The sequence below is a fragment of the Alexandromys fortis genome, unplaced genomic scaffold (genome assembly GCF_014885135.2).
Source record: "Alexandromys fortis isolate MF-2015 unplaced genomic scaffold, M_Fortis_MF-2015_v1.1 scaffold_149, whole genome shotgun sequence".
NCBI lineage: Eukaryota > Metazoa > Chordata > Mammalia > Rodentia > Cricetidae > Alexandromys > Alexandromys fortis.
This window is the reverse complement of record NW_026068025.1, coordinates 265657-289074: the sequence shown is the minus strand read 5'-3', so window position 1 is coordinate 289074 and position 23418 is coordinate 265657. Positions and strand designations below refer to the sequence as shown.

General features: G+C 52.2%; 1 protein-coding gene across 1 annotated transcript in view; it reads left to right on the top strand.

Annotated features, from left to right (window-relative positions):
* Positions 1–23418, top strand: part of Obscn (obscurin, cytoskeletal calmodulin and titin-interacting RhoGEF) — a 140684-nt gene that overhangs the window by 66061 nt on the left and 51205 nt on the right. The window contains 20 exon segments of the mRNA XM_050163756.1: positions 126–392; positions 3528–3800; positions 4258–4524; positions 5293–5559; positions 5654–5917; positions 6228–6491; positions 9193–9456; positions 9765–10028; positions 10526–10789; positions 11133–11396; positions 11743–12006; positions 16448–16517; positions 17750–17943; positions 18288–18551; positions 20052–20318; positions 20912–21178; positions 21310–21582; positions 22076–22351; positions 22823–23019; positions 23198–23273. Of these exon segments, the coding sequence (XP_050019713.1) occupies positions 126–392; positions 3528–3800; positions 4258–4524; positions 5293–5559; positions 5654–5917; positions 6228–6491; positions 9193–9456; positions 9765–10028; positions 10526–10789; positions 11133–11396; positions 11743–12006; positions 16448–16517; positions 17750–17943; positions 18288–18551; positions 20052–20318; positions 20912–21178; positions 21310–21582; positions 22076–22351; positions 22823–23019; positions 23198–23273 (4806 nt within the window).

Sequence of the window (23418 nt, the reverse complement as noted above, 5' to 3'; positions counted from 1 at the left end):
CCCCTGTGGCATAGCCTGTGGCCGCCCCCGGGACCTCAGTGGAGGTACCCCCTCATGTCAGCCTGTGTGCTCAGGTTGTGGGGGGACATAGCCCCTCATCTCTGCCTGTTTTGTCCCTTACCCAGAAAAGGCAAACCGTTTCACGGAGGAGCTGGCTGACCTGCAGGTGGAAGAGAAGGGCACAGCCGTGTTCGCATGCAAGACGGAGCACCCAGCATCTGTCGTGACATGGCGCAAGGGCCTCCTGGAGCTGCGTGCTTCGGGGAAGTATGTCCCCAGCCAGGATGGCTTGACCCTGAAGCTCACCATCAATGCTCTGGAGAGGACAGACAGTGACACCTACACCTGTGACATTGGTCAAGCCCGGACCCAGGCCCGGCTCCTCGTCCATGGTGAGGCAGCCCTAACTTGCATGCTGCTTTTGGTTCCTTCGTGACTGCTCTGGTCTTCTTGATCTGAAGTGGACTCTGGAGGCTCAGAAGTAGTTAGTCATCAGGCCTCTGCTTGTTCTGGACCAGCTGAGCCTCAGTTTCTCCATGTCTAAGGATAGAGCAGGTTGCCTGGGCATCTCAGTCTTTCCTAGTGTGACCTTCTGTGAAGGAGCTAACGAACTGCCTTCATTTATACAGTAGGCACTTTCTGTGTGTTCTTACAGCATCCAGGCCTGTGCTGAGTTCCAGGGTATGTCTTCTGTGTGTGCTTACACACTTGGCGTGTCAGTTATTGTAGAGGGACAGCTTACCATGCTTGTTGAGAACTAAGGAGCCTCTTGTGTTCTCAGAGGAGAACTGACCAATATTGATAGTATCGGTTTAGAAAGGCTAGAGACAATGTTATTAAAGAACAGTTGCCCTGCTGGGAAGGTGTGGCATCAAAATGAAAGCCCAGGGTGCATTCCAGAGCAAGGAGCCATAGACAGGTGGGCATGAGCTGCTTGGATACAGAGCTCAGGGTTCCTGCAGACACGGGGCAGGAGCTGGTGTCTGTGGTTGGTGGGGGTGTCCCTGCTGGGCAGTTGTCTGTCCAGGTCACCTGTTCGGAGTTGCTGCAGAGCTCAAGAAGGTCAAAGGCAAACTCTGATACGGTCTGTGTGTATGAAGCATGGGGTGCATGTGGAACAAGAGGGGATCTCTCGGGGCCTTGAGAAAGTGTTGTGGATGCCAGGCAGGGTTTTCCCGGGGTTGACAAGAATGCTCTCTGCAGAACTTACAGTACAGTTTGTTGCTGTTTGTTTGCTCTTTGCTTCCTCGGTTTGTTCTCACTTATGAAGCGCCATTTCCCCTCCATTGTGTAGCGTGAGAGCGATTGTCCTCTCTGGTGTGTAGAGAAAGGAAGTGGTGACTAGCCTGGTTAGTAGGGTTGTGCCATGGTGTCAGAACAGAGATGACCCTGGCCCTCCTGGCCACAGCCCTCCCTCACCTGGCTCTGTGATCCTAGCATGGAGTCCAGGTTGACATTTAGGGACACTCGTCCTGAAGTCTGCCTTCAGGAAATAGTGTTTCTCGTGTGGTGAGAACCCTCTCCATTGATGATTAGAAGTAACAATTTTTACCCTCTATATTTGCGGGTTCTGCATCTTCAGATCTAGCCTCCTGTTAATAAAATAAAAAAGGAATTCTGTGGCTAGGGAGATGTCCCAGTTGTTAAGGCACTTGCTGTGCAAGCTCTTGAACTTGAGTTTGGATTCCCCAGAGCCCATGGAAACACAGGTGCTTGGGAAGGTGGAGAAGGTAGATCTCAGAGCAATCTAGGTGTCAAGCCTAGCCATATAAGTGAGCTCTGGATTGACTGAGAGACAGACCCTGCCTCATTGAATTAGATGGAAGAGCTAGTCGGAAGTTTCCTGAAATCAGCCTGGAGCCTCTACATGTGTGTGCACATGCATACATATGTGCTTCCATACATGCAAACATGCATGCACACTGCACACACAACTGGAAAAAACATGGCTGTGATGAACACAGATTTTTTTGCTTGTCACTGCTCCCTAAACAGTACAATGTAATACTGCACTGGTACTTCCACTGCATTGTCTATTAAAAACCAGCTATTAAAAGTGTATCAGCAGATGTATGCAGAGCGCAAGTATTTCATCATTCTTTAAATGTGAGACTTGTGTGCCCTCAGATTTTGATATCTGTGGGGAATTCCAAAACAACTCTCCATCAAGACTATGGGAGGTAGAAGTAGGAGGAGCAGAAGTTCAAGATCATAGCAAGTTCAGGGCTAGCCTGGGGTCCATGAGACCCTGCCTCAAAAAAGAAAATCAGTAAAATGTAGACCTTAAATATAAACCATACAGATGCCTGTGGGTAGAGTAGAGCGATCATTCTCCGGGTGACAGCCTACTGATCAGAGAAGGGCCCTTTCTCTCAGTGCCATCCAGTATTGGGGTTTTTCGAGAGGAGCCCTACTTTCCAAGGTATTTGTGGGTGCAATTGTGTGTATGCAGGATCCATGTCTATCTACCCCTATTCTTCTCCTTCTCCTCTGTCTTCTTTGAGACAGGGTTTCTCTGTGTAGCCCTGCGTGTCCTGTAACTCTCTCTGTAGACCAGGCTGGCTTTGAACTCACAGAGAACTTTGAACTTCACCTGCCTCTGCCTCCCAAGTGCTAGGATTAAAGGTGTGAGCCACCACCAGCAGCAATGCTACCCTTTTTAATTTAACAATGGAATATTTCTAGGAGTGTATATATTTTCTCCCGTGTGTGTCCAGATCTGAGTGTGTTCATGTGTGTGTAGGTACCAGGTGGTGGTGAGCCATCTGATGTAGAATCTTGGAATTCTACTGGAAGAGGCTGTGAGACACAGGGTGATCATTGGGTGTGTGTTGGCAGACTGTAGGGATCTAATCAGGCTACCGGGCATTTCTGTGCTTGAGTAGTTATTATTTCTGCATGTCGTGAGACTTTAAGCTTTTCCTCGAGGTCTTTAAAATGTAGGTGAAGTAAGCCAGGCACAGGGAGTCAAATACCACAAATTCTTTATGCTTGTGGATCCTGAAACCCCCATCTCGTGGAACCAGAGAGGAGAATGGACGGGACCAGGCGGAGAGAGAGTAGGAAGGCTGGAGTCGGTTGATTCTTTGCAGCAGAGTGGGGGTTGGGGAACTACCGCCTTTTCTCACCCACCGTTCATCTGTCGATATGAGATTGCCTGCGGTATGACTTGTGCCGTGCTGTGGTGAGCACTGCTGGTGTAAGCGGTTTGGGGAGCGGGTGGCCTATTTGTTGGCAAGCCCCGTTCCCTATGAAGGGCGGGAGAGATGACATGAGCTCCAGCTGGCTGTGGGCCCTCCACCATCTTAGCAAGAGGGCTTCAGAGGGGGATATAGGTTTGGGGTTCAGAGGGTGACATACAAAGGACTCCTTGGCTCAGATCTGCTTTCCAGTTTCATTGAGGTTAAAGTAAAGTAGATCACTTGCTTATGGCCTCACCCAGGGTCTTGGGCGAAGCTGTTTCTTTTGGCACTTAGCCAAGCCTGGCGCTAGGCTGCAGGAGCTCTGAGATGACCGTTGCCTGGCAGGTCAGAAAGTGCGCATTACTGAGGACCTGGAGGACGCTGCCGTCCAGGAGGGCTCCTTCGCCAAGTTCTGCTGCCGCATCTCCCCTGCCGACTACAGCCCCGTGCACTGGTTCCTGGATAAGACCCCCTTGCACAGCAACGAACTGAACGAGATCACTGTCCAGCCTGGAGGCTACCACGTGCTCACCCTACGGCAGCTGGCGCTCAAGGACTCAGGCACTGTCTACTTCGAGGCGGGTGACCAGCGGACCTCAGCTGCCCTGCGGGTGACTGGTGGGTTTTGTGTCTAAGGGCCATCCATGATGGGGACACTACATGGCCTAGAGAAGCCTTGAAGAGGGGCAGGTGACAGCTCTTCCCAAGCTCTGCCTGGTGCCCAGTGTGGTCCCGGGGCTATTGGAGAGGCAAGATTAGCTGTCAATGGGAAGGGGGTCTCTCATCCCAGGGAGGTAGTGAATGACATGGGGGGGCATCTCCCATCTCCTAGGACTTGGTTCAGAAGACTGAGTTGGGTCCTTTCAGAATTAATTTCTTAATTCAGTATTTGTGGATGATGTGATGTGTGCTGTCTTCCTCCAGGATGGGAGCTACACAGAGCCTGCATTTCTGTCTGGCTCCTGCTTTAGGGCAACAGACAGATATGGGTCCAGGCCTTGTATGATCTACTACGCTAGTCCTCTCATAGAGGAACCACAGTCCTAAGCATCTTTGTCCTTTCTCTATCCCCCAGAGAATCCGAGCGTCTTCTCTAAGCCACTCACAGATGTCACAGTCACAGAAGGCGAGGACCTGACTCTTGTTTGTGAAACCACCTCTCTGGAAAGCTCTGTGCACTGGACCAAAGATGGGAGGACACTGAAGCCATCTGCACTATGCCAACTGAGCTATGAAGGCCGTCGGGCCCAGCTGGTCATCACTGGCACCGCCATACAAGATGGTGGGCGATACAAGTGTGAGGTTGCTGGAGCCACCAGCAGCTCCATTGTCAGGATTCATGGTGAGTGTCAGGTGTCCATGTTTGGAATAAGAATAGAAATATGTCCACAGGAGACAGGGGGTCCCCGGAGCAGATTCTGGTTCCTTTCCTTTGCCTCTGCCTGCTATGTGGGGCACTTGACTTCCTTGTGTCTCAGGGTCTCCCACTCTCTCTTGGCCTCCTGACCCCCACTTGGGGCCCATTCTTGACTTGGCTTTGGTGGACCCCTCCGGAGTCCCTCTTCCTGCCCTGTGGCTTGCCTCTGTCTGGGCTGCTCTAGGCTAGCAGTAACAGAAGTCAGCTTGCACAGTAGGAGTCTCTTGTCTACCTGGTGAGTAAGCCGGAAGTAGGAAATCAAGGTTGACTTGCCTTCTGGGGTCTGCCTCCTTGGCTCTCAGATGCCACCTTCTTGTAACTCCAGGTGCTCATTCCTCTCTGCTGGTGCCCTAGTTAAGCACACCAATCTGATGAAATAAGGGTTCATTCCAACAACCTTATTCTGTTTTATCTCTTTGAAGTCCACACTGTCAAACAGTCACATTCTGAGATCCCAACTTAGAGCTTTAACATCTGAATTTTCAGGGGATACATTTCTGACTGTAATAATTGCCTTTAATTTGTTCCATACCTACCTTTCCATTTTTAAAACTTCAGACCCATCTTTCCCAGAGGTCTTTGGAGTCTTGCCACTGGCATCCACTGTCTGAGTTGTTCCACGTCTTAGAGCTGCTTCTGGATCTTGGGTGGGGTTCTCCTCCAGGAGGCTTAACTGAGTCTGCCTGTTCACAGCTCGACCAGTGCACTTCAGGGAGTCCTTGAAGGATGTGGAGGTACCAGAGGGCAGGGCCGCCACACTGCGCTGCGTGCTGTCGTCCGTGGCTGCGCCTGTGGAGTGGCGTCATGGAGAAGACATTCTGAAGTCCAGCAGCAAGTACAGCCTGCGCCAAGACGGTGCTGTGCTGGAGCTGGTCATCCGAGACCTGCAGCCCCAGGACAGTGGGCAGTATTCCTGCTCCTTTGGGGACCAGACAACTTCAGCCACACTCACAGTGAAGCGTAAGTGCGCCTGGCCATCCTGTGCTCAGGCTCCAGTGGAAAACTCACTGCAGTGACTCATGAGGTCTTTTGTGTCTATCTGTACCTTCTGCAGCCACATCTGCCCAGTTCATAGGAAGACTGAGAAACAAGGAGGCCACAGAAGGGACCATGGCCACACTACGGTGTGAGCTGACCAAAGAGGCCCCCGTGGAATGGAGGAAGGGGACAGAGACCCTGAGGAATGGGGACAAGTACAGCCTTAAACAGGATGGGGCTGTGTGTGAACTGCAGATTTGTAACCTGGTTGTGGCAGATGCAGGGGAATACATGTGCGTGTGTGGACAGGAAAGGACTTCAGCCACGCTGGCTGTCAAGGGTAAGGACCACACATGTGGTCGTGTGGGTCAGTGGTTTGCCCAGGAGTTGACCTGGTGCTCCAGCTCCCCCTGTGCTTTTTCCTCATGTTTGTGCACCTTCTGTTCATCCCACCGTGAATCCCACCCTACTCTCTGAGTCTTTATATGAGCTAGGAAATACTAGTATCCGCAGCTGGTTTCCCGCTCTTGAGCCCCGGAGGGTTCTGTCATGTTTCTCTGCTGTGTTCTGTCTTGTTCCCCATCCTGTCCTATGTCATGTTCTATCCCACAACACTCTATCTGATGTTCCCATCTGTCTTACCGTCCTAGCTCTGCCTGCCCACTTCATCGGAAGACTCAGAAGCAAGGAGGCTACAGAAGGGGGCACGACCACTCTACAGTGTGAGCTGAGCAAGGCTGCCCCTGTGGAGTGGAGGAAGGGAATGTAGACCCTGAGAGATGGGGACAGATACAGCCTGAAGCAGGATGGGGCTGTGTGTGAGCTGCAGATCCGCAGCCTGGCTGTGGAAGATTCTGGGGAGTACTTGTGCATATGTGGGCAGGAGAAGACTTCAGCCACACTGACCATCAGGGGTAAAGACCGTGTGTGTTCCTGTTTGCAGGTGCCCTGTGCATGGTTGGCTGTATGCCTGAGCGTCTTCTCCTACCCACCTCCCCTGATCTTCTGTGTCTCATCTTTATCCTGTTAGCTGGTATTTCTCATGCTTGTTGTATAGGACCTACTTTAGATGCCAGAAAACAATGGAGAATCAGGTCTTTCCCAACTCCAGGAGCGTCCTGGTTGGGATGAGTGTGTGTGTGTGTGTGTGTGTGTGTGTGTGTGTGTGTAAACAATTACAAAGGTGCAGTTATAGGTCCTGGGGGCACACCGGGAGCAGGGGGAGGCAGGAAATGGAGGAATGGCCCACCCGGCAGGAATACAGGAAGGACAGCTTTGACGTTGCCTGAATGGGAAGGTGTAGATTCACCATGCGTCAGGCAAGGTTGAGTGCCCACTCCCTAGGAGTCAGATAAAGGTGGGGTCCCACCTTTTAGGAGTCAGGGTGGAGGTAAGAGTCCAACATGCACAAGTCAGATGAAGATGAAGGCATACCCTATGGGTATCGGGCAGAGGTAGGCACCTGACCCATGGGGAGTCAGGTGGAGGCAAGGGCTTGCCCCGTGGTGGTGAGGAGAGGTGAAGACAAGTCTGTGGGGGTGAGCTTGACACTGCTCTCCCTGGGCTTTTCCTGGTCAGTTCCAGGTCTTCCCACTGGAGAAGGGCTTGATGATCCTGCCTCTGGCCACTCTGTGTTCTGTGTTGTACGTGTTGTCTGTGGCCACTTTTGTCCATAGCTACAGAGTTTAATTATCTTCTTTGTTACACCCACCCCCCTCAGCTGTGTATCCCCCCCCCCAGTTGTGAACAGTACTTCACAGATAGTTAGAGGCCTGGGGGGAGGGCACTACCGGGAGTAAGGTCACACTGTAGTGTGAACAGAGCAAGGTACCTCCCTGGGCATCAGGATATTAGGGCATCACAGACAGAGGCTCTCACAGTTTGAGGCAGATATGATACATGGAACCCTGGCTGTCATAGATCCTGTATACGCCGGCAGCAACACACCTTCCTAGAGTGACTGGCCTGCTGGACCATGCTCCTTAGGCACAGTTGTGTCCAGGGAACTGGAATTCCTGTCTTGGTGTAACTGGTGACCTAGGAATGAATCAGCTCTCTGTCAGGGGTCCTTGGGGGGGCCGAGCATCCCTGAAGGGAAGCAGATGGAATGCACAGACAATTGTTTGAGGACCTTGGACATCTTGGAGAGTGAAGATTGAATGAAACTCCCACAGGTGTGAAGCCCTGGGCCTGGTGGGCTCTGCTCTCCTGTGAAGAGCTGACTACTGAGGGCGCTGAAGAGGAAGGTATGGTGAGGGCTTGCCATCTTTGTCCAAGCTGTGGCAGGTGGCTCCTGTTATCATCACAAGCATTAGAGACACTTGAATGAAAACCATTTACCATGTAGATGGATCAATGTCAAAACACAGAGACCTGGCGCCGTCACGCATTCAGACATTCCAAGAAATGACAAAAGGACGCACCCGAGGCCTGTCCCATGGCTGGAGTTAGAGAGAGGTCACAGGAAACCCTTCTCCCTATTCCCATCCACAGGACACATGGTTGATGGCTGAGGTGTAGAGGGTCCTGGCAGCCAGCTGCTTTCAGAACTGGGTTTGTCCCAACAAAGACTAGACCTTGATGGATACCTTTCTAGAGAGTGCTTCATCTTCAAAAGCTAGCCCTGGACCACAGCGTCCTGAGGATGCTCCAAGCACGCAGAGCTTGGTGTTCATGAGTTCTCAGTTATGGCCTGGTAGCCAAAGGAAGGCTTCAGCTTTGGCCAACAAGAGCCAGTTCGTCCCTCTTCTCTGTGACCACTTCCCACATGGCAGCCAAGGACTTGTTCCTCTCCTTGTTCACTCGTGGACCTTCAACACTGCTCCCTCACACCAGAGAGTTTGCCTGCATCGTGAAGATGGGGCAGAGCCCTGTGGCCACCTATTCTAGGCTGACAGCGCCAGGAAGAGACCCAGCCAAGCTGTTCCTTCTTCCCAGTTTGTTCTGAGAAGTGGGGTTTGCTATGATGGGGGGCTGGGCCAGGCACCCTGTGAGCTCTCCCGGCATCATCAGAACTAGAGCACAAGAACTACTTGGAGTCGTTCACAACCATGACACGCTGTGACCTAGCAGTAAAGCCATTCAGCATGGAGTTTGTGTGTGGATCATGGTGGGCACAGAAGCCATGGGGCCAGGAATATTGTAAATGCTTCTGCTGTCCAGTTCCTGGGTGCTCTCTCTAGACCTCCTTATCTTGAGGTGCTCTGTTACTTTGATGCTTCACCAGGGTCAGGATGACCGTTCTCTCTGCTGCCCCTTCTGTGCTGTTCCCCACGTGTGTCTGCTTGTTTATACCTTACAATCTCCAAGGTGTGTTTTACTGTTGCGTGTTTCATCCCATCTTCACCATTCTGTAAGATCCTGATGATCTTTGTTTTGTCCCCAATCCCACAAGCCAAACTCATACGGTCTGAGGCCTGCGGAAATCACAGAATGGGCTATGGCCACGAGACACAGAGTCTCGACCTAGCAAAGTCCTCTCCTCAGCTCTGCTTGTCATGCCCGGAGTGTGGCCTGTGTGCGGTCGGGCTTCCTGTTTTCCCTGTCCATCCACATCTAGAGTCTTCCATGTTCTCAGAGAGTGTGATTGTGTCTGTGTCTTTCTGACCTCCCTAGCCCTTCCAGCTAAGTTCACAGACGGCCTGAAGAACGAAGAAGCTACAGAAGGAGCCACGGCTACCCTGAGGTGTGAACTGAGCAAGGCAGCTTCTGTGGTATGGAAGAAAGGAACGAAGACCTTGCAAGATGGAGACAGATACAGCCTGAGTCAGGATGGAGCTGTGTGTAGGCTGCAGATCCGCAGCCTGACCATAGCTGATGCCGGGGAGTACTCATGTGTGTGTGCACAGGAGAAGACCTCAGCCATGCTGGCCGTCAGGGGTAAAGATGGGTGGTTTGGATTTATGTTGTCCCTGTCCTGCCTTCTGTCTTCGTGTGTGGCACAGCCCCTGTGTTAGCCACTGTCTCACGCTGATGTCCTTTGAGTATTTTTTTTTTTTTTTGCTCAAGTGGATCTTCCTCCTGCTGCTGTCTCTTCCCAGCTCCCTGCCGTCTTTACCATGGGTTCATGAGCTCAGTCGTTCACGCCATGGCTCTTGAGCAATGTGTGTGGTTATTTTTGGGTTCCATGTTCATGCAGAGACCTTGAGAGAGTTTCATGTTCTCAGTGCTTGCTTGACCCTTTCCAGGCCTGCCTGCCAAGTTTATAGAAGACTTGAAAAGCCAAGAAGCCACAGAAGGGGCAACAGCAACCTTAAGATGTGAGCTGAGCAAGGCTGCCCCTGTGCAGTGGAGGAAGGGGTCTGAGACCCTGAGGGATGGAGACAGATACAGCCTGAGACAGGATGGAACTGTGTGTGAGCTGCAGATCTGTGGCCTGGCCCTGGAGGACGCTGGGGAGTACTCGTGTGTGTGCGGGCAGGAGAAGACCTCTACCACACTGCATATTAGTGGTAAAGATGTGTGGCCGATTGGATCTGTGTCTTGGTGTCTATGGACATGCTGCTCCTCTAGCTCATCCCATATTCTGTCCCTTTGTCTGTGTGTCACCTTTCGTAACTGGATAGAGTCCCAACTTTTTGGGGAACTCTATGAAACAGCGAAAAATCACATATGCAGCTTGTGCCGCCACGAGTTAGGTACTATTTTTGTGGTAGAGTCCATGTCCTGTTGTCATCCGGGCTGAGTCGTGCCTGCTAAGGTTCTGCAGAGAATGTGGCACCCTTGTGTGTTTCTGGCCCTCTCTGACCATCATGCCAGCTCTATGGAAAGGACCACCGTCCTGGCATTAAGAGGACACGCCATGGAACATAAAATTCATGGCCTGTTCTCAGCACAGCAGCACACGGCCCACCCTCAGAGGCGTTTGTGCATTCTTGGTGTTGTTCATGTCTCATCCACTTTGTGTGCTCTGAGTGTAATGATTCCCGTGCCTCTGTGACGTTCCTAGCCATGCCCGCCAAGTTCACAGAGTGTCTGAGGAATGAAGAGGCCACAGAAGGGACCATGGCCATACTGAGGTGCCAGATGAGCAAGGCTACTCCAGTGGAATGGAGGAAGGGAGAAAAGACTCTCAAAGATGGAGACAGATTCACCCTAAGGCAGGAAGGGGCCACGTGTGAGCTGCAGATCTGTGGCCTGGCTGTGGAAGATGCTGGGGAGTACTCGTGCGTGTGTGGGCAGGAGAGGACCTCAGCCACACTGAATGTCAAGGGTAAAGGTCATGTGTGGCTCCCTGAACCTGTGACTTGATGTCTCTATGTTATCTCGATGCTATGTCTGTTTTTCATATGTGGCACAGCTCCCGTGGTGACATCTGTCCCATAACTGGGGTCATCTGGGTTCTCTACTTTCCTTTTCCCAAGTCCAGGAAATATTCTCATGTTTGAGCCCACCTCACTGCCCTCTCTACACCTTCCTGTGTTCTTGCTTCCTCCCTGTCTGTTCACTGTTCCTGTCAAATCCTTCCAGAATGTGTGTCTCTTTGTGTATTCCATGTTGTGCACAGCATGTCCTTCAGAGTCTCATGTTCTCAGTCGCTGCTTGCTCCTTCTCAGCCCTGCCTGCCAGATTCATAGAAGACCTGAGAAGCCAAGAGGCCACAGAAGGCACCACAGTGACACTTAGGTGCCGGATGAGCAAGGCTGCCCCTGTGGAGTGGAGGAAGGGGTCTGAGAGCCTGAGAGATGGGGAGAGATACAGCCTGAGGCAGGATGGGGCCACGTGTGAGCTGCAGATCCATGGCCTGGCTGTGGAAGATGCTGGGGAGTACTCGTGCGTGTGTGGGCAGGAGAAGACCTCAGCCACACTGAGTGTCAAGGGTAAAGATCGTGTGTGGCCACCTGAATCCGAGATGTGGTGTCTCCATGTTGTCCCATCGATGCTTCTGTCTCCACACGTGGTTTCCTATGGTGGCCCTGTGATCATCTATTCTGCCCCTCCAGTCGTCTTGGCATCTCCACCTATGATTTCCACATCTGTTCTTGTGTTCACATCCAGGCCACTGCCCTCTCTGTTCCGCACGAGATCACTGCCTCACCATCTGCACCTTCCATCACATGTTCATGCTGTGTTCCTTTGACAGTGTGTCATTCTTTGTGAGTGTGTGTCCTGTGTGTGCAAGGTTCTCCAGCTTCGTGTTCTCAGTAAATGCTTGGTCCTTCCCAGCCCTGCCCACCAGATTCATAGAAGACCTGAGAAGCCAAGAGGCCACAGAAGGCACCACGGTGACTCTCAGGTGCCAGATGAGCAAGGCTGCCCCTGTGGAGTGGAGGAAGGGTTCTGAGATCCTGAGAGATGGGGAGAGATACAGCCTGAGGCAGGCTGGGGCCACGTGTGAGCTGCAGATCCGTGGCCTGGCTATGGAAGATGCTGGGGAGTACTCGTGCTTGTGTGGGCAGGAGAGGACCTCAGCCATGCTGACTGTAGATGGTAATGACTTTGTGTAGCCACCTGATTGGTCTGCCTTCTCCCATCTCTCCTGTGTAAGCTTTGCCCTCCTATGCCTCTCAGTGTCATCATGTCGTGCACAGTCACATGTCTGTGTGATCCATTCTCCCAGACCACGCCAGGTTAGCCTAGTCTAGGACATGAACCCAGGGAAAACTAGTACACAGTTGTAGAGGAGGTACTGGCGCATTCCATCAGTGTCCAATGGGAGATCTGTTAGAGCTACTTGCATCTTGCTAAGGCCTGCTGAGACTTTGGGTTCTTTGATTCCAGGCCTGGGGTTGACAGATGTCTGTCCCTTGATGGACGTGCAGAGCAGTGTGTGGTCCTGGCTGGATGTAGCCAGGCAAACACTGCTGAAGTGTAACTGTTGCTTTGAGATAGCGCCAGGCTCTGAAGGGCTTCTGCCTGAGTCTGCTCATAATTCTGGAGGCTGGAATTCTTTTGTTGAGATATCAGCAGTATTGTTGTTTCCCCTGAAGATGTCTCTTCTCTCCGACTCTTCACATGGTCATTCCCTGTGGCTCTGACCTAATAGATGCACACGAGCCACTTTGGACTTGAGTCTAGCCTGACCTCATTTTGACTCATTATTTACTTAAATGTTCTTGGGAGTGGAGTGACTCCCCGGGGCACTGGGGAAATTGCAGCTTCAATGTGTGTGTGTGTGTGTGAGGAGGCGGCCCAATTTAGCTCATGTGTGAGTCACTTGTCTATTGCTGTGATAAAAATGCCATGGCCAAAGCAGCATAAGGAGTTTATTTGGACTTCCAGGTCGAGAGAGATAAGAGTCCATTATGGGAGAGAGCCGTGGCAACAGGCAGTAGGCGTGGCAGCAGGAGCAGGAGTCTGGGGCTCAAATCTTGACCGCAAGCATAAAGTGAAAAGAGTGAACTAGAAATTTTATGACTCTCAAAATTTCTCAAGGTGACAAACTCCAGCAAGACCACACCTTTTAAATCTACCCAGACATTGTCACCAGCTGGGAACCAAGTATTCAAATGTCTGAGACGAGAGGGACCATGTCATTCAAACCATAGCCTGTAACTTTCTACCTTCTGGCCTCCGCAAATCCGTTGTTCTTTTTGCATGTGGCAATGCATTCCTCCGGTTCCTACAGCCTGAGGTCTGTCTCTTCTAAGTGTGATGTTTTAGGTTTCATTCACACAGAGGCACATTTGCCTCTTTCTTATGAAGCTACAGACCCAGGTAGAACCATGATACTAGAACAATGGTTCTCAACTTTGCGGTCAAAAACCCCTTTCACAGAGGTCACATATCAGATAAGCTATAGATCAGATGTTTACATTGTGATTCCTAACAGTAGCAAAGTTACAGTTGTGAATAGAAGTGAGAACAGTTTTATGGTGGGGGTCACCACAACATGAGGAACTGGATTAAAAGGTCGCAGCATTGGGAGGCTGGGACAATGACAGGTCATGTAGCAGATGTCCTTACCCAAGGAGGAGGAGATGGGATATGGATTCCACCTATCTGAAACAGCAGGGCAACTCTACTGGATTTCAAGGCAGGAGAATTATCCCTGGCTCAAGTCCCTGTCTTCTAGACCAGCCCTCGTAGTCCCGAGAGGAGATGACCTAGGGCCAAGGAGGAGAGTGCCTTCTCCCCAGGCCTGTGATCATGGGGCTCCTGGTGGCAGTGGCACCGCTGTTGATCTTGATCCACACTTCTGTGTCACTCTCTTTAAAACTCATTTTCTATGCAGCCCTGGGTAGCCTGAGTGGTTAGCCTAGAGCAGTCTGGCCTGGAGCTTGTGGGACATCGCCTGCTTCAGCTTCTCAAGTGCTGAGGTTACAGGCATGAGCCAGCCACCCAGCCATGGTCATCTACCTGAAGGGTCACGTGTAGCAGATGGATGATGGCTCTGTAGTCTCATCAGGTGTGATCGCCTTCTTCCTTCCCTCAGGTCCCCATCCTTCTCTAGTCTAAGTGATATTTCAACTGGCTTGACATTCTCCGTGTCCTTACTTTCCTGTGAATTCCCAAAGGGTCTTCCACAGCTGTGCTCTCTGTCTGTGACATCTGCAGAGATGACACGGTTAACTACGTCCTGAGGTTCTCTTCCGAACATACATCCTCATTATTTTTTGGCAGCATGGGCAGGCTGTAAATTCTCGGAATCTTCCATTCCTTTACCATTTTACTTTTTAGTTCTTCAGTTTACCTCTGTATTCTCTCACTCTTACTGTAAGCAGAAAGAAGAATCCAGACCGTGCCTTGAACACTTTCCCAATAAACCCCCTATGATAAATGTCCAATTTCAAATTTACAAATTCTGCATCCCACAAGGCACTAGAAGAGAATTGGGCCAAGCTCACTGAGGCCGAAGAAGGGTCACCTTCCTTCTTTCTGGTTTTATTACCCCATTTCTTTCTGATGCCTGACTAGATGTGGAATTAATATCCATATTTCCCTTAACAGACCATTCCCAGCAATCTTGGTTTTCTTTGATATATACATCAAAAGCTACCCAGCCTCTAGTTATCAACTGCTACCAGACAGCTCCAGATTCTTAGGTATTTGTTACAATAGTATCCTCAAATATGTGTTGTTTGGGTGACCATCATGAAGAACAGTAGATCAGGACTCTTAGAAGTTAGTTTCCTTCCAGTTCAGAAGGCTGGAGGCCTGTGAGCAGATGGCCAGCAGAGTTGGCCCTTCCAAGGCCTCTCACTGGCTCCCAGGCAGCTGTTTTCCCAATCATCATCTTTATTTATTTATTTATTTAGTTAGTTAGTTAGTTAGTTAGTATACAAAATTCTGTCTGTGTGTATGCCTAAAGGCCAGAAGAGGGCACCAGACCCCATTACAGATGGTTGTGAGCTACCATGTGGTTGCTGGGAATTGAACTCAGGACCTTTGGAAGAGCAGGCAATGCTCTTAACCTCTGAGCCATCTCTCCAGCCCATGATCATCTTGTTTGTATCCAGACGTCTTATAAGGACATTATTCCTACTGGATTAAATACTTGTCTGCATGACTTCATTTAGTATTTTTCTCCTCTCAAGGGCCAAATACACTTATTCTCTGAAGCTGTTATCAATTAGACATTTAATATACATTTGGAGGGGCACAGTCAATTACAATATAACTAGGGTGAGCTCTGACCAGTCAGTGGGGAGGACAGCGGGACAGAACCAAGGGTCAAAGGCCCGCCTAGGAGTTCCCAGGTGCAGTCTATCAGGGACCAGAAGACACGAGCCAGGGAGGTGGCACCAATGGGTGGAGTGTGGTTCTAGTGTTTCAGGACAGGAGCATGAAGTGGAGGAGATAGGGCTTCGTATAAGCTGTCAGGGTGAGTCCAAGCATGGACAGTGCCGGATGGAGGCCCTGGGTGAGTGGGCATCTTATCTATAAGGCTGGAAGGCATCGCAATTGGGAGATGCCTGCCGTGGAGTTCGGTCAGGAAATGTGTTTGAATGCACGGTTGATCTCAGATGCCTGGCGTGTCTCCTAGTGATGTGAGGACTACAGGAAGGCGAGTCTGGAATGGTACCCACCTTCCAGTCCACCTGCATCTCAGTAGGCACAGCACAGGAACCTCAGCTTGCACACTTTGATCTGCTCCTTCCCATGATCTCTAGCCCTTCTGCTTCTGATTCCTTCCTGGATACTCAGAAAGTGACCTTCGAAACTTTCATAGAGTTTGATGGCTTCTGTTCACCTGATCCTTCCTAGCCCTGCCCACACGGTTCATTGAAGAGCTGAAGTCCAAGGAGGTCACAGAAGGGTCCACGGCCACTCTGCAATGTCAGCTCAGCAAAAAGACCTCTGTGGAGTGGAAGAAGGGCACAGAGACCCTCAAAGATGGAGACAGATACAAGCTGCAGCAAACGGGAACCATGTTTGAGCTGCAAATCCATGACCTGACCATGGCAGACGCTGGAGAGTACTCATGCGTGTGTGGTGAGGAAAAGACCACAGCCGTGCTGACCATCAAGGGTAAAGATCTGTGTGGTGGTACCCAAGTCTGCACATCAGCTGCCTGTCACTGCGGGGGATCCATTCCTGCTTCCTGGTTGTGTTACCCAGAAGATAAGAACATCTGCAGCCACTCTCCCACTGCCGTGTGCTGTGTGGGATTTGTGTTGTTGGATCCCGTGTCTCTTGTTCTCATTGTCGTGCCCTGAACCCCAAAGTTCTCTAGGAAATCTGAGGTTCTCCATGCTATTCTATCTTTGACTCTGCATGCCAGGTCCACATGAAATATAGGAGCCAAGGAAGCTGCAGATGGAGCAAGGTGCAACTGTGCACAGTCTAGCCTGAGGAATGCCACACCAAGTTCTCAGCACGCTCACATGTGTCCTTTGGTTGAGTTCTGTGTTTTCTCTGTGTCATCTGTGTCCTGTCTTCCACTCGCTCTGACAGAATGACCGTGCCTGTGTCTTTCTGACCTCCCTAGCCCTACCTACCACGTTCACAGAGGGCCTGAAGAATGAAGAAGCCACAGAAGGGACCGTGGTGACTTTGAGGTGCCAGCTGAGCAGAGGAGCCCCAGTGGAGTGGAGGAAGGGAACAAAGATCCTCAGAGATGGAGACAGATTCAGTCTGAGACAGAACCAGGCTGTGTGTGAGCTGCAGATCTGTGGTGTGGCTATGGAAGATGCTGGGGAGTATTTGTGCCTCTGTGGGCTAGAAAGGACCTCAGCCACACTGAGTGTCAAGGGTAAAGATCATATTTGGTCATCTGAACCTGAGGCGTGATGTCTCAATGTTATCTTGATGCTATGTCTGTTCCCCCATATGTGATACAGCTTCTGTGATGACCTGTGGCTATCTGTCATGAAACTAGGGTCATCTGGACATCTCCATTACTCCATTACTAGTTCTTTTTGTTGAGGAAATATTCTCATGTTTGTGCCCACCCTGCCGCCCTCTCTACACCTCCCTGGGTTCTTGCTTCCTCCCTGTCTGTTCACTGTTCCTGTCAAATCCTTCCAAAATGTGTGTCTCTTTGTGTATTCCATGTTGCACACAGCATGTCCTTTGGAGTTTCATGTTCTCAGTCGCTGCTTGGTCATTTCAGCCCTGCCCGCCAGTTTCATAGACGACCTGAGAAGCCAAGAGGCCACGGAAGGCACCACGGTGACTCTGAGGTGCCAGATGAGCAAGGCCACCCCTGTGGAGTGGAGGAAGGAGTCTGAGAGCCTGAGAGATGGGGACAGATACAGCCTGAGGCAGGATGGGGCCACGTGTGAGCTGCAGATCCGTGGCCTGGCTGTGGAAGATGCTGGGGAGTACTCGTGCGTGTGTGGGCAGGAGAGGACCACAGCCACACTGAGTGTCAAGGGTAAAGATCGTGTGTGGCCACCTGAATCCAAGACGTGGTGTCTCCATGTTGTCCCATCGATGCTTCTGTCTCCACACGTGGTTTCCTATGGTGGCCCTGTGATCATCTATTCTGCCCCTCCAGTCGTCTTGGCATCTCCACCTATGATTTCCACATCTGTTCTTTTGTTCACATCCAGGCCACTGCCCTCTCTGTTCCGCACGAGATCACTGCCTCACCATCTGCACTTTCCATCACATGTTCATGCTGTGTTCCTTTGACTGTGTGTCATTCTTTGTGAGTGTGTGTCCTGTGTGCCGTGTTCTCCAGCTTCGTGTTCTCAGTTAATGCTTGCTCCTTCCCAGCCCTGCCCACCAGATTCATAGAAGACCTGAGAAGCCAAGAGGCCACGGAAGGCACCACGGTGACTCTGAGGTGCCGGATGAGCAAGGCCACCCCTGTGGAGTGGAGGAAGGGGTCTGAGAGCCTGAGAGATGGGGAGAGATACAGCCTGAGGCAGGATGGGGCCACGTGTGAGCTGCAGATCCGTGGCCTGGCTGTGGAAGATGCTGGGGAGTACTCGTGCGTGTGTGGGCAGGAGAGGACCTCAGCCACACTGAGTGTCAAGGGTAAAGGTCATGTGTGGCCCCCTGAACCTGTGACTTGATGTCTCTATGTTATCTCAGTGCTATGTCTGTTTTTCATATGTGGCACAGCTCCCGTGGTGACATCCGTCCCATAACTGGGGTCATCTGGGTTCTCTACCTTCCTTTTCCCAAGTCCAGGAAATATTCTCATGTTCATTTCTACCCTACCGCCATCTCTGTACCTCCCTGATTTTTGATTCCTCCCTGTCTGTTCACTGTTCCTGTCAAATTCCTTGCCAGAATGTGTGTCTCTTTCTGTATTTCACGATGTGCACAGCGTGTCCTTCAGAGTCTCATGTTCTCAGTCGCTGCTTGCTCCTTCCCAGCCCTGCCCGCCAGATTCATAGACGACCTGAGAAGCCAAGAGGCCACAGAAGGCACCACGGTGACTCTGAGATGCCAGATGAGCAAGGCTGCTCCTGTGGAGTGGAGGAAGGGGTCTGGGATCCTGAGAGATGGGGACAGATACAGCCTGAGGCAGGATGGGGCCACGTGTGAGCTGCAGATCCGTGGCCTGGCTGTGGAAGATGCTGGGGAGTACTCGTGCGTGTGTGGGCAGGAGAGGACCTCAGCCACACTGAGTGTCAAGGGTAAAGATCGTGTGTGGCCACCTGAATCCGAGACGTGGTGTCTCCCTGTTGTCTTATTCTGTCTGATGGCACCTATGGCACAGCCTCTGTGGCAACCCCGTGGCCTTCTGTCCTGTAACTGGAGTCGTTCTGCTTGCTGAAGAGATACTTTCATGTTCTCAGGCATCTTACTGCCCTTTCTGTTCCTCCTGGAGTTCTCCTCCTCACCATCTCCACCTCCCTCCACCTGTTCTCTGTGGTGGTTTTTGTTCTTTGTGGGTTGTGTGTCCTGTGTGTGCAAGGTTCTCCAGTTTCATGTTCTCAGTGACTTCTTGGTCCTTCCCAGCCCTGCCAGCCAGATTCATAGAAGGTCTGAGAAACCAAGAGGCCTTGGAAGGTACAACAGCCACACTGCAGTGTGAGCTTAGCAAGAAGGCCCCTGTGGAGTGGAGGAAGGGGTCTGAGAGCCTGAGAGATGGGAACAGATACAGCCTGAGGCAGGAAGGGGCCACGTGTGAGCTGCAGATCCGTGGCCTGGCTGTGGAAGATGCTGGGGAGTACTCGTGCGTGTGTGGGCAGGAGAGGACCTCAGCCACACTGAGCATCACAGGTAAATGAGCTTCCTGTGGCCACGTGATGATTTTGGACTTCTGTTCCTGCTCTCTACCTACCCTGTCCTGCTCTGCCTCTTCCCACGATGTCCTCTTTCATCTTTTCTGTGATGCTGTGTTTGTCTTGTCTGATCTCAGCCACGTCATTTCCATGGTCTTGGTGTCTGTAACTTACCACTTGTGCCCTTACACTGCCAGCTGTCATGTTGGGGCTGAGCATGTTATTCTGTGTCCCCAGATATCCTACTCTTTGCCATCTACATTCAGGTTCTGTGTGTCATGCTTAACTGAATATTCTCTTGGACTGGGGCAAATTGGATGTTCAGAGGTGACATGTGGATCCCCCGGTGGGTCCTGGACCCTGCAGAATGGGGTTGTGTTCCTGGTGTGGCTCTGTGAAGCCCAATGACTAATGTATCTTGAAGTCTCCAGAACGTGGAGGCCAGAGCCCTGCCTGATCTTGAGAGGACTGGCTATTTCCTGGGGTCTGTGGGACACACTGTGTCCTAGTATCAGAGGGACCATTCCAGCAGCCAGGGAAGAGCTAAGCTATGCTCTGAGGTCTGGTCTGAGGCTGTGATCTTGGAGGACAAAGCCCTTTCCTGGGTTCTGGTCTGTGGGGACATGACTAGACTTGATTCTGTTCTGGGTAGTCTGACATTAGTGCTCCCTGGATCCTTTGGATATAGCCCTGTAGGGGACTGGTCTGTCTAAGTCGGGGGCAAGCATCCTGAGTCAGCTCTTGAGTTCTTCCCAATATCCCCACTGGCTCTCTTACTTTGAATCCCACCCATCCCCATGGTCTCATTCAGCATCCATCCCGTGGCTGCCCTAGGACCCTGTCTGGCTGCCTTTGGGTGCTCAGGGGTGCACCTTGAGTTGAGTCTGTTAGCTTCTCATCCTCTCACAGCCCCACAGGTGGTGTTCCAGAAACCACTGCCGAACCTGAAAGTAGAGGAAGGTTCCACGGCCAGCCTGCAGTGTGAGCTGTCAATCCCCAACGCTGCTGTGGTCTGGAGCAAGGGTGGCCTGGAGCTGCAGGCCGATGAGCGCCGAGAGTCACGGCAGCGGGGGTGTGTGGCGGAGCTGCTGCTTAGGGATGTACGCCGTGAGGATGCGGGCGAGTACAGCTGTACCTGTGGTTCTCAGAGCACAGGTGCCACGCTCATGGTCACAGGTAGGTGTCCCAGGCTGGTCAACTCCAGTGTTGGGCTGGAGTTGGCTGTGTGGGTACAGTTTTCATGCTGACTCCCACGGTTGCAGCCGTGTTTCATGGGTCCCAGCCAGGAGAACTCATTCAACTTAGCGGCCCTGAGGTCTGCCTCCCTCACCAGTAGCTGGGTCCCTGAGATTCTCCTGGGCATGTCCTTCATTCTGTCATTATTAGGTGACCCACCATCACATGCTGTCCCTCTTTGGTGGCTTCTCCACTGTCCTGCCAGGTGACTCCAGTCTTTTTGTGTTCTCTGTCACTCTCCATATCTGCCCCATAGTTCTTTCTGTCACCTGCTATAGTTTCACTGCCGTGTCTCTGTGACCGTAGCTGTTCCTGCTCTCTAGCCCTCAGAGTTATTTCTTCAGGCATTCTCCCCTTCCTGGTAGCTTCCTGGGCAGGCACAGCAACCCCACTCACTGCTGTATGCCGGTCCCTAGTTCCTCCTGGCCGTGTCCCGTGGATCCTGACCACAGATCCACCGTGGGTGGTTCCCTGACAGGAACTCCCTTCACGACTCCGGGACCTGCTCTCACGCTGTCCCCCCAACCTTGCAGCTGCTCCTGTGCGGTTCCTCAGGGAGCTGCAGGCCCAGGAGGTGGATGAGGGGACCAGTGCACACCTGCAGTGTGAGCTGAGCCTGGAGGCCGTGAGTGTGGAGTGGCGCAAGGGCTCCCTGCAGCTTTTCCCTTGTGCCAAGTATCAGATGGTGCAAGAGGGCACCGCTGCCACACTGCTGGTCCGTGAGGTGGAGCAGGAGGATGCAGGCGAATACATCTGTGATGCAGGCCACACGCAGAGCGTTGCAAGGCTCTCAGTCCGAGGTGAGCTGCCTGTAGCTGTGCCCAGCCCCCTCCTATTCTTAGGAGCAGGAGATCTTGTTCAGTCAGAGTCAGGGGATGAGACCTGCGATTTTAAGTCTTTTTTTTTTTTTTTTTTTTTTGATGCTCCTCAGCCCCCAAGCCCAAGTTCAAGGCTGGCCTGCAGAACACACAGCAGGAAGCAGGGGGCGTGGCCCGGCTGTGTTGTCGGCTGAGCGAGACTGAGCCGGGAGCTCCAGTGCAGTGGCTCAAGGAGGGTGTGGAGCTGCATGCCAGCCCCAAGTATGAGATGCGGTGCCAGGGGGCTGTGTGCGAGCTGCTGATCCACGAGCTGGAGACTAAGGACACGGGAGAGTATGCCTGCGTGGTGGGTGGCCAGAAAACCCTGGCCTCTCTCAGAGTCAAAGGTGAGTAGCTAGACTCCAGGAGGAGAACTTGAACCCTTCCTGTCATGCCCACCTCTTGGGACTCCCCTGGGTGCACCTTATATTGGTCCCTGTCATTCCTACACTACTTCCAGGTCTGATTCCCTAACTGAAGGGCCAGGGCAGCCAGGACAGACCTCAGTCCCCAAAGGCAGCCCTGACTCCTCTTCCCCAGAAGGCAGAACAACATTGCTGGCCTTTGAGGTGTTCTCTGTGCCTGACTTATTCCTACTGAAGGTTTTGCTTCACGGTGACCTAGCCAGAACAGGGCTGGCAACAGTATTAGGGCCAAACACAGCCCTCACCATTGTATGCACAGTTTCTCTCTTGGCCCATGGGGAAGCAAGGGCCCCAGCTCAGCTTCCATGCCTATGAGACCAGATGACAGGAGAACCCTGGAGTGTCTAGAAAGGCTTTCAAGGATTCTGGCTCAGGCTGATCAAGAGCCTCTCTCTCCTCTGTCCCTCTTCCACAGAGCCTGAGGTGACCATTGTGCGGGGGCTGGTTAACATGGAGGCACAGGCTGATGAGGATGTGGAGTTTACTTGTGAGGTGTCGCAGGCAGGAGCTGCGGATGTGCAGTGGCATCTCCAAGGTCTGCCGCTGCAGAGCAATGAAGTGACAGAGGTGGCGGTTCTTGGAGATGGCCGTACCCACGTGCTCCGACTGAAAGCTGTGACACCGGAGGATGCTGGCACCGTCTCCTTCCACGTGGGCAGCCATTCATCTTCTGCTCAGCTCACAGTCCGAGGTATCTGGCTCCGGGGGACCTGGCCTTCCCTCACGTGGGATGAGACTGTTCAGGCTCAGATCATTTTGGGGGATGATAGATACTCTTTGTGAGGGAGGCAGGAGGTTCTGGTAGTGAGGAGAACCTGTGTGCTGGTAATTCTACAGCTGCATCCGGCTGGTAGGCAGTTTCAGTGGGTTCCCAGAAGCTCAGATTGTCTTGGCGCTTAGAACCTACCCACCAGCCCTCAGGACATTCTGCAGACTGTGCCAGTCCTAACCCTAGGCCACCTCTAGATTCCCCGTGGGTCAGAGCCCAAGCTGTGTTATCTATATAGATAGAGGTAGAAGAAGGGGGTTGGTAGTGTACTCCCATGGGTTCATTCTCAGGAATTGGGGGTGAGGTATCATGGGATTTCTGGGATATGAGAGCTTTGCTATTCAAGGGAGCATTCCAGATGCCAAGGCTGATGTCTATGCTTCCTATGTCTAGTCCCCGAGGTGACCGTTCTGGAGCCCCTGAAAGATGTGCAGCTCAGCGAGGGCCAGGATGCCCACTTCCAGTGCCGGCTGTCCAGGGCCTCGGGCCAGGAGGCCCGCTGGGCTTTGGGAGGGGTTCCCTTGCAGTCCAACGAAATGAATGACATCACTGTAGAGCAGGGCACGCTCCACCTGCTCACTCTGCATAAGGTGGGGTTCTGGGACCTGCCTCTACCTCAGAAGGTTCAGAGTCCATTAGGGAAGATCCTCTTCCAGGGCGGTGGGCTGGGGAGGTGACAAGCCCCTATCATGGGGTCTGGGAAGATGGATCGGCCCCTTTTGATCAGGATGAGGTGCAAGGGCAAGCATCTACCTCCTGCCTCCTCAGGTGACCCTAGAGGATACTGGAACCATCACTCTCCAAGTGGGCTCATGCTCCTCAGAAGCCCAGCTGAAGGTCACAGGTGGGCATCCCTATCCTAAACCAGCCCATGCCCGTGGATGTCTTGTGTTTCCTAGCACTGCAGCTGTTGGAGGGGAATCAGGAGCCCCAGACTTCTAGCTGGGATTTTGCACTGGGGATGTCAATTTTGCAGTGGTATCTCAGAC